This window comes from Eschscholzia californica, unplaced genomic scaffold, assembly GCF_041429995.1.
Source record: "Eschscholzia californica isolate CP2 unplaced genomic scaffold, dmEscCali1.0.p SCAF_5, whole genome shotgun sequence".
Lineage (NCBI taxonomy): Eukaryota > Viridiplantae > Streptophyta > Magnoliopsida > Ranunculales > Papaveraceae > Eschscholzia > Eschscholzia californica.
This window is the reverse complement of record NW_028238472.1, coordinates 15,312,910-15,323,200: the sequence shown is the minus strand read 5'-3', so window position 1 is coordinate 15,323,200 and position 10,291 is coordinate 15,312,910. Positions and strand designations below refer to the sequence as shown.

Here is a 10,291-nt window from a genome sequence, read left to right as displayed (position 1 = left end):
ATCTTGAGCGTCAGAGAGGTTTCTGAGTTCCTTGTAGATTTCACCATCAGATCGAGAGAAGCAACCGCCGCCGGTTAAGCGGAAGCGAAATATGATCGAAACTATACTCGTTTGAGTTTTCAGGGCTCAGATACCATGAAAGTTTTAGCTTTGGGTTGAGGAAAACCATATACCTCCATATTTATTTGTACTAGAAGAGAATTACAATGCATGGAAATAAATAACGTAAATATAGAAATAATCCTAATTCTAATATATTCATATCTTGGAGATATATATGAGAATATTTCCTTTCAATTTCTTGGGTATGAATATTTGACTTGAATAACTCTTTGGATGACTGAATGGTTTCGGTACAGAAAACCGAGAACCTTTATCTGTATTTATAGTTAAAAATAATATACAATACTTAGAAAACTTTACATATGTGTACAACACAAAAAAGAAAACTTAACTAAAGAGTTTCAACCATATTGGGCATCATTGGAAAGAGTTGATTCTCTTTCCAATTTTGATGAATCCACCGATCTTGTGAGATCAGTGTGATCTTTCTTCCTAATAGTTGTTTCTCTTTCCAATTTTAATGAATCCACCGATCTTGTGAGATCGATGTGATCTTCCTTCATAATACCCTCCGGCAAATTGAACGTCGGGTGAAGTCGAAGGTTCAATTTCGGACACAATTCAAGAAATCGTAACCGGGACAAACTTTTAGTGAGAATATCGGCAAGTTGAGAGTGAGATGGAATGAACTTAACATGTAGGGAGCTAGCAACCAGCTTCTCACGCACAAAATGATAATCTAACTCAATGTGCTTTGTGCGCCTATGAAACACTGGATTTGAAGTCATTGAAATTGCACTCTTATTATCACAATAAATTAAGGCTGGTTGAGACAAATTAACACCAAGTTCTTGAAGAATAAAACTAATCCATGTGAGATCAGCAGCAACAGTAGCTAAGGCACGGTACTCTGCCTCAGAACTGGATCGAGACACTATGGGATTCAACTTAGCAGTCTTAACATATTAAACGATACCAGAAAGACAAATTTTGACAACTTCACATTTTAAGGGAAAGACAGAGAAAGAAAAAGATTAGATGCAGATATTAAAACAATGTTGAATGCGCCTTTGAACATTCGATAGCATGATACCGACTCTAGTAAAAAAAATCAATTAAGGTTCATTGCTTTCAACTATAGGAACTTGATACACTTTTTTGGAGTTGGGAATGATAGACACAGACCGATTTCCCGCAGAGATCTGTACAGTGCGACCAATTCCAACGAGGAAAAACTAACCTATTTCCTTAAGTTGGGATTGGTGGGAACGTCCCAATTACCTACGTAGGAATCGGTATGGGGTCACTGATTCCAACTCTAGGAATCCTACTTCCAGTTCGGATGTTGGAGTTGGTCTAGTGCAACAGATGTCCACGCACAAAATCGCTGACACCAGACTGATTTGGAGTTCGAATTCTATTTTTCCATAACCAAATTACTCCATCAAACATGTACTAAAGTGTTAGGGAATGCTCATATATCTCTTTGGAGATAGATACTTGTCCAAAAACCAGTTTGGTGCAGGCTTTTGATTCCCAATTGTTGTGAGACTTCCTTCATCCATGATGATTTGGAATAAAGATGGGATCTCTTACGCTCAAAGTTCGAGGAGAAAAAACACAATAGATTAGTGTACAAAATCAGTGTGGTCGATCCGTTCTAAAGCTCTCAAGACGACAACTGACTTCGATGATTTCGATAAGATGAAGATGGTATTTGGGGATATGGATTCTGAGAGATCTAGAGTTTGAGATGGTTTTAGATTTTCACAAGGAGAGAAAAAGAAGAAGTGGGGCATTGCCTTTCAACCATGTTTGGTCTTTATTGGGAGAGAATCAGAGAAATAAACAAAAAGTCAATAAAATTTGCTCTCTAGTGAGACCAACTTAGCTCTGTAAATATCAGCCCATTTTCTTCCCATTTCATTTCCCCAAGGAAACCAAAATTTAGAGAGAGAGAGAAAGTCCTCAAAAACCATAAAATCGATTTCAACACAAAACGGAAACAGAAATATTGAATTTTGTGATTTCTCTCCGTTTTAAACCTCTATATTTATCTAAGTTCCATAAAGAACCCCCCCGCTTTTAACGTCGGAAAACCATTTTCCCTCTCACTCAGATCTTCTCATAATCTCTTTGATTCTGGTTTCGTAAACCACTTTTCTTCCCCAGACAAACCCAAAGAAGAACTCGTTTCTTTCTTTAGATCCGATCCGCCATGAGTTCAGGAGAGCTCCTAAGCATCGAACCTCAAGAGCTCAAGTTTCAATGTAAATATTATAAAAGATTTGATCTTTTCTTGATTTTGTTCATTCTTTTTCATTTTAGGGTTTACAAGCTTTGATTTTATGATATTCTTTTGTTTGCCTAGTTGAGTTGAAGAAGCAGATCTCATGTTCTCTTCAATTATCGAATAATACTGATAACTATGTTGCTTTCAAGGTAATTTTCAATCTTTTCTCTGACATTTTTCTGTAATCTTCATTTAAAATATTTGATTTTTGTTGAAACAAGCTTGTTAAATGGTTGATTTTGATGGGGATTTTTTGGTTGAAAAAATTAGGTTAAGACAACGAATCCAAAGAAATATTGTGTTAGGCCAAACACTGGTATAGTATTGCCTAGATCCACATGTGATGTAGTTGGTAAGTGCCTAATCTCATATGATTTCGTTATTTCTTATCGTTTGTAAGTGTAATTGTGGTGATGGGTTTGTCTCAAGTGAAAATTTTGAAGTGTTGATTGTTATTATTGGGTTCTCTTAGTTACTATGCAAGCACAACGGGAGGCTCCCGCTGACCTGCAATGTAAGGACAAGTTTCTCCTCCAGAGCGTGACTACAAGTCCGGGCGCCACCCCTAAGGATATTAACCCAGAAATGGTAAATTAAATGTCTGCAAAACTTATCGAAATATTTGTAGATTTGGTTTTAGGATGCATATAATAATAAATAACTGACTAGGTTGTTTAAATAAAGGTAATTGTGTTTGTGTAGTTTAACAAGGAGTCAGGGAATGTTGTTGAGGAGTGCAAGCTGAGAGTCGTTTATGTTGCTCCACCTCAACCGCCTTCTCCAGTTCCGGAAGGATCGGAGGAAGGTTCATCTCCAAGGGCGTCGATGTCGGACAATGGGAATTCAAATATGTTTGATTTTGCAACTGTTAGTATTTGAGAACCATCATTTTGATCCTAAAGGAAACTGTCTTCTCATATTTCTTTGCCTCTGGATGCAAAAGTGACTAATGGCATGGTTATCAACGTTGTTTCAGGTTTCTCGAGCCTCTGGCGAGCCTCAAGACAAATCTTCTGAGGTAAGATTCTTGTGGGTTTTGGAGTTATTATCACTATATATTAAGTGGATACGGGTAATTGTGGTTTCTCTTTTACGTAGACAAACTTGATTGGTCATGAATTTTGAGAAATTGATCTCTTATGGTATTGTATTAGTTTAGATCGTCAATTTACATGGTGCTTGTGAATTGTGACTTAGTGACTTCAAGACTTTAGAGGTTTTGGTTTTTGTTTATGTATTACAGGTCAACATAGAGGGCGTTCTTTGAAACCTGTTTTTTTTTTTTTTCCTTTATGGTCCATTTAGGTAGAATCTATATTAAGAATCTTTTCCAGTTTTCTCTTTCGAAAAATAAAATAAAATTTGCTGTTTCATTTTCGTTTTAGCACTGGATGGCATTTAGGTTTCCATTATCTTCCTCTCCATTTGTTAGTTTGACTTTGGTCATTTTCAAATCATTCTCTTAGTTTACAATAAAGATTTACAAGTCCTGTTATCCTGCTTCAGAATATAGCATGCCCTACACCTCTACCTCCCTTCAGATACCTTAATGTTGACAGCAAACATTGTCAATCTTTTGGGTGGAGTTATGAACAAGTTGATGAATAATGAGCCAAAATTTTAGCAAGTTCGAGTGATGCTTTCTGGGTTGACGCTCAGTTGCATCCGGCGGTCAACCCTAAGTTGGGATGACACCTTGCTTAACAATTGAATGGAGCTTGACCTCCATCTGTTGGAAGTAAAGCTTTTCTGATTTCCTTAGTTAAGCGCTCCTTCATGTAACATGCATAAGGAATTGTTGCGACTTGAGAACATCAAAACGATAGACAGATAGTTTCATATACGGTCTTCGCGTCGGATAGTTTTCCTTTTGTTACTTGAGATTATTTTCATTTTAAAGTACTCTGTCGGTCTTTCCTACCCAGTACCCACCATGACTTATTAGTTGACGCTACTAGGTTCGTCTTTTGTTCTTTTTGAATGATGAGGTCAGGTCATTTTGTGTTCGGTTAAAGCCTTAAGTTGTTAAACTCAGACTTGGCTCGGGATCGGCTAAGGGCCGACCCGAGTTTAGTCAAGCGAAGTTACTTGGCAAATTCAAGGTTGTATGCAAATAAAGTTCAAGCAAAGTTCTTATGTATTTTTCATGCATATGCTTCAAAAGGAATCAGGAAGGAAACAAGGGAAGAAAGAAAAAATACATAAGAGGAACTAAAAAAGAAAGAACATTGAACATGAAATTGGAAAAGAAAAGAAGGTAAATATTAGTCTAGAAGGAAAAAAACAAAAGAAAGAAAGAGAGAAAGTGGAGAAGAAAGAATATAAACAAAGAAAAGAAAAAGGAAGAGGAATGGATTAAAAAAAGATTGAAAAGAAAACGAAAAGAAGAATTCAGGATGGGACACTAGGAAAATTAAAAAGGAAGAAGTCGAGAGGGAGACATAGAAAATTACTCGAAGAAGAAGTTCACCTGGACTCGGTGGTCTGACAAGTCAAGATGGCTCGCGAATAGGCTTGGAGACTCGGCCAGGATCCACTCGGGCTACCCGAGCCCGAGCTGAGTCAGCCAAGTCAGACTGCTTTGTTATAGCTTATAGGAAGAGTGTTCTGAATCTTGGTTTGCTTCATCTAAAGCATGCGATAAATTGCTGCTTAAATAAGGAGGTGAGAGGAGATATTATATGTAAGGCATGGAAAGTGTCGTAGTAATGTGTAGTGGTAGTTTGGAATTTATCCTCTAGACAAAGTTAAGTAGCGGTTCTGAAGGGCTTCAGGATAGTATGTCTTCTTCTGCACATTCATCATTCATCTGGTCCAGGGGCCTAGGTATTATTGGTAATTTTGTGTTTAGGTAAATGCTATCATGATTCATGAGGGGTTATTTTATCGTTGTGTTTTCGATATTCTAACAGCGTGCTGCTATATGGACCTCCACTTGTTTCTGTCATGATATATGCAGAATTCTTTGTATATTTGTTACCCCTATTTACGTAATTAATTTTCCAATCTAGTAACCTTCATGTAGGTCTTTGTCTTGTTTTACTTTAACAGCGGTAGTCTGCTAGTTGGTATCTTCATTTTTTTTCCTACTAGCATTTGGCGTCATATATTCAAATTATATGCTTATTTTCAGGCAAAGGCTCTGATTTCAAAGCTGACTGAAGAGAAAAACTCTGCTATTCAACAGGCTAGCAGACTTCGTCAGGAACTGGTAAGCGAAGTATTTAAAGTTTTAAACATTAAAATTTTATGACCTGGATGAGTACGTGCTTTACTTAGAAGTCTGCTTTCGTTGCTTATTGAGAATCTTCAAATTTTCTTTTTGCGATTTAACTAGTTTAACTTTTTAAGATACTGACTCGTCCAAGTAGTCCCAATTCAGAACACAAAATTAAATGGTTGAGTTTTCTGTTGCTTCGATGTACTTAGTCAAACTTTGTTGATTAGTTGTTTGCGTAACTGGGCTGATCAAGTGGGCTAGAATCATATGATGCTGGTGTCCCTTGTGATTTGAGAATGTATTAAAAGAGCAATGTGGGTATTTTTGCTGAAGTGTCCTAGAAGAGAAAACACAAGTTGGTTCATGTAAATGAATTATACTTGCACCCTTCTCGTCCATAGATCCTCTAAATAAGTAGGCAGTTAGGCATATTCATAGGGTAAATAATGTAGAAGTGTCTTATCTTAATATAATAATATTAGATAATTATGTCCCGTTTTTGCAATTTCAATTTCGTTGAAAGAGTTTTCTAGATCATCAATTCATGATACAACTTTATTTTGCAGGAGTTGCTGAGACGTGAAAGTAACAAGAGTCGGGGTGGCATATCGGTGTTGTACGTTGTGCTCTTTGGTCTGTTTGGAATCCTTCTTGGATATTTTTTTAGGAGGACATAACCATCTCGTCTTCTCGTTCAGAGTTTCCTTCCCCTTTTCATTGATCAAATGTTTCACAACTTTAGCAAACCGAAAAGGAAAAAGAAGGAAAAGAACGAGAAGAAACTAAAACTTGGAACTAACGATATTAGTGGTGCAATTAATTAAGAAAGCAGGGACAAACTCCGGCAAGAGAAGTAGTAGTGTACTGTGTGGGAATTCGTGGTGCTGCCTGTAGTGTGATTCAGCTGGTAGTAAGAACACCAAGACCATAATTACTTGTTTGTTTGTTTGTTGTTTTTCTTCCTTACTACTTCAATTCAGATTGTGTTTTTTGGATCGCCTTATTAGAAGATTATTAGTTGATGTCGATAAGTTATATTTCGTGGCTTCAGACAACGTGACATTCGCTAATACTTTTCGGTTCAAGAAGCTGTACAGATTATTTAACTAATATTCTTACATTTTGGGCTTGGAAACATTTAGGTTGTTACGTATTTAATGTATTTTTTATTGTCCTGAAATTCCTGATATCATGTGGTGAATATATCCCAAGGGATTTGAACTGGCTGTAGACTAGAAAACCTAAAAAAATTGGAGCTATTTTGAAAGAGAACTTCATGATGAGTGGAAACCATGAAACTCTTCCAAATTCAAGATCTCTTCCTTCAAGGAAGAGTTCGGTTGATATATTGATTTCAACTGTCAACAAAGAAAAGAAGAAAGTATGCATTTATTTCAGTCAGGAGAGAAGTAGCTTTTGCTTTACTAAGACGTTTGAATTTGATTCTATTTGATTCATGTGAACTCAGAAATGTTTCAGTCCTAGACTTATTTTGGCGATGATCAATTTTAGAACCTTCGTCTAGTGTTTGAAACCCTCCGAGAAAGAGGCAAAGGAGACAGTATGGTCGATGATGGTGGCCGATGGTGAAGAAGATAGAGAGGGACCGAAAAACTAATTCGTCTTATATCTAACTCTTTATTGTAGGATGCTCAACTTAATAAAGTTAAAGAGGCAAACCAGGTTGGTTAGTTTTTTGCCAAGGAAAATGCTACTTGTTATTCAAACTTTGACTTATTTAAACTTCGACTTGATGATGTGATTTCTCTTTAGGCAATCAACTTTATTGATGTTCGTAAAGAAAAGTAGATGTTGTGTCTACGAAAAAAACCAATATCGGGTAAAAAAAAATTAACAAATTTTAAGCTCAGGTTGTTTTATAATCGAGCAAAAGTCTCCTCTCCCAACAATTTTTATATAAAAGCTCTCTTGTTGTAGTGTTTGCCAGACCCAAGCAATTGGATGGCTGTTGCCAAACTAACTCATATGTGGTTGCTTGCATTTCGAAATCGTGCTCCATCACAATTGTCTGGCAGAAATCTCTCTCAACAACTCTAATAGACAGGATAGACTTCAAGTGTCTTTAGCAATCTCAATTGTTTACCTGATTGCCTATACTCATTTCATAAACTAAAACGACTCGAATGAATCAGCTCCCAAGAATAAATTCTTTGTTCTTTCCTCACCTACTGCAAAACTTACCAACTTGCCCGTCACCGAAATTCTTTTCCATGTTAACTTCCAAAGTTTAGAATCTAATATGGTAAGGACTAGCCAACCAGTAATTTTCAGAAGCTAAAAGGAACATAGTGCAGTGAATAGTGATGATCGACTAAGAGGAGGGATAATGGAGTACACTTTCTTCTACAATCCAATGTTGGAGATGGGATCAACCCAAACATGAATGACAGCTTGCATTATTTACAACAGAAAGAACCATCTGCAAGTTGAAGAAGAAAACTATTCGAAGTGTAATATGTACAAGAATTATATATCAAACTAATCATTCGAAAGTAAAGACATTGTTGGTTGAACAAAACCCATCAAAGTTGGAAACAAAAGGAGTAAAGCAAACATGAATAACAACAATGGTTCATTATGTGAACTATCGACTAGATAAACATAGAATTCACCTTCTAATAACTCCATGACTCTGATTTTTCTGCTGTAAAAGCAACGACCTTTCCCTTTCCTTCTCTCGTTTCTCTCTCTTCATTCGCTCCTCCCTCAATTCCTGCAACGTCTTCTTCCCCGAACTTCTAGTTTCTCCCTCTTGTTTCCGGGATTCAGAAGGAGTAGAATCTCCACCACTTCCGTTATCGAATTGCTTAGAAAGATACCAAGGTGCCTTTACACCTTTACCAGCTAGACCATACCCTAGCCTGTATTTCTCATCCTCTGGTAACACAACTTTCGGCGCTGCTTCTTCCTTCTTCAATCTCTTCCTCATCTTTTTTTCCTCTCCTTGACCATCTTCTTCTTTCTTGTTGGCGTCTTCTGAAAATGGAAAAACTTTCAAACCCTCAAAGAGATTAATATGTGTCGTTTTCGACTCGGATTTAGTGGCACTAGTGCTAGCTTTTGCAGCGATATCAGCATTTGTGGGTAAACCCTTAGCAACCCTAAGTTTCTCAAGACGGAATTCAGAATCCCGCTTTCTGGACTGTTCTTGTTTGAGCTGTTCCTCTTTTGCTGCAGCTTCTTCATCTTTACGGACTTTTTCTCTATTATCGAAGTTGTAGACATTCCATCGTTTCTGAGGAAGAATGTTAAGACCTCCATGACCTCCCATATCTTATCAACAAATACGGAAGAGATTAAGAACCCGAACTCGATCTATATTACAAAAAGCACCTCAATGAGAATTCGGGAAAAAAAAATCATTAGACATCATGTACATCAGTCATTGCTGATAAAGTTTAGGTAAAAAAAAAGTGCATTCATGTCCGAAAAGATTATGGCAGGTACAAGAAGTTCAATTATGCCAGGAACAATCATGAAAATCAATACATTGTGAATCCAAGAAATTTTAAGTGGAAGAGAAATAAATCATAACTTCTCATTCCACTTAAACTAAGGTTTAAATAGTCTATTCATTCAATTAGCAAAAAAAGGTAACCTTTTCTATCTGAGTTGAAGAAATCGAAAGTATAGACAGATATGCAAATCAAAAATCCAAGTTTTAAGTGATGTATCAATCAAATTTTACGATTTGATACAACCCTAGTTTCAAAACAATCACCTTCTTAGGTATTTTTAGGAAACTGATAGTTAACTCAGTAAGGGATTAAGATAATTGTAATCAAACAATTCCAAAAGTTTCACAATTTGGTATGGGATTGAGGATTCCAGTCAAAATCTAGACAGTGAGAAGAAAACTAATACCGACCAAAGCGATCACAAACCAAAGAAACAAAAGAAATTACCCTAAAAGCATAAAGATCGAGCTTTTAGAACATATCAAGTAAACAGGGAAATAGAATGAAACCCTAGAAACCGAAGGAGAAAGAGGAAGTAGATGAAACCCTAAAAATTACTGAAATTTAAAGCAAGATGTTGAATCATGAAGATATCTCACCGACTAGGGCAGAATTTCTTTTATCAGTAGCGATAATCCAGCTTTTTTTGGGAGATTTGTAGAACAAAAATCGCCTTCGGGTAGAAATTAGTTTCTAATTTCCAACAATGTCAATGTTACGGAAACGGGGTTGATTCGTGGCTTTGGCCTATTTCCAAACCGCCCCATGAATTTGACCAATTTGTCCGTTTGACCTCGTATTCTTTTTTGGGTTATTTCCCTAATGGCCCCCAACTTTGTAACCAGCTTCCCGCCTGGCCCCCTACTTTACGAGAAGTACCCATATGTAGGGGTGGGAATTGGGCGGGTATGGGCGTCCATGGGCAATTGAAGCATCGGGCTGGGCGGGTCGGGCACAAAATTTTAATGGCTATTAGGGTAAGCGGGTTAATTGGGCGGGCAATTTTGAAATTCGCCTTGCTCATTACCCGCCCAAGCCCATTAAGAAGTTCGGGCAATTCGGGTATGGGCGGGCGGGTAGCAGGTAATCTCATGACTTGAAAAAAAAATCACTTTTTCCTCTCTTTTTTATAGAATCTGGAAACACTTTTCCTGATTCTAAAGAGACAATGTGAGATTAAAACTAGACGTTATTTGTGTTGTTCCTTTTAGGAATTTAATCTCACATTGAAAACTA

The 10,291-nt window shown here is 37.0% G+C and overlaps 2 protein-coding genes and 1 non-coding gene across 5 annotated transcripts; 1 reads left to right on the top strand and 2 right to left on the bottom strand.

Annotated features, from left to right (window-relative positions):
* Positions 1-1,848: 1,848 nt before the first annotated feature.
* LOC147537391 (vesicle-associated protein 1-2-like) lies at positions 1,849-6,713 on the top strand. Of its 2 annotated transcripts, none has more exons than XM_086640560.1 (8): positions 1,849-2,333; positions 2,435-2,505; positions 2,627-2,708; positions 2,829-2,944; positions 3,059-3,223; positions 3,333-3,374; positions 5,490-5,567; positions 6,143-6,713. In XM_086640560.1, exons 1-8 carry the CDS (start codon positions 2,282-2,284, stop codon positions 6,251-6,253), a joined length of 717 nt encoding a protein of 238 aa, XP_086496686.1. In that variant the 5' UTR covers positions 1,849-2,281; the 3' UTR covers positions 6,254-6,713. The 2 variants fall into 2 exon arrangements, 1 of the variants encoding a protein (XP_086496686.1); XR_015225233.1 differs by having other exon boundaries at positions 1,968-2,333; positions 3,333-3,907; positions 3,991-5,567.
* Positions 6,714-8,023: 1,310 nt separating this feature from the next.
* Positions 8,024-9,772, bottom strand: LOC147537389 (leukocyte receptor cluster-like protein). Of its 2 annotated transcripts, none has more exons than XM_086644324.1 (2): positions 9,655-9,772; positions 8,024-8,912 (listed from the first exon to the last, which is right to left on the bottom strand). In XM_086644324.1, the coding sequence occupies exon 2, from the start codon at positions 8,866-8,868 to the stop codon at positions 8,206-8,208; it is 663 nt and encodes a 220-aa protein (XP_086500450.1). In that variant the 5' UTR covers positions 8,869-8,912; positions 9,655-9,772; the 3' UTR covers positions 8,024-8,205. The 2 variants fall into 2 exon arrangements, with proteins under 2 accessions (XP_086500450.1, XP_086500451.1); XM_086644325.1 differs by having other exon boundaries at positions 8,024-8,870; positions 9,655-9,739.
* On the bottom strand, positions 8,914-8,976 carry LOC147537390 (small nucleolar RNA SNORD36). Its single transcript, XR_015226467.1, has one exon. It is a non-coding gene; the product is annotated as a small nucleolar RNA SNORD36 (small nucleolar RNA).
* Positions 9,773-10,291: the final 519 nt, after the last annotated feature.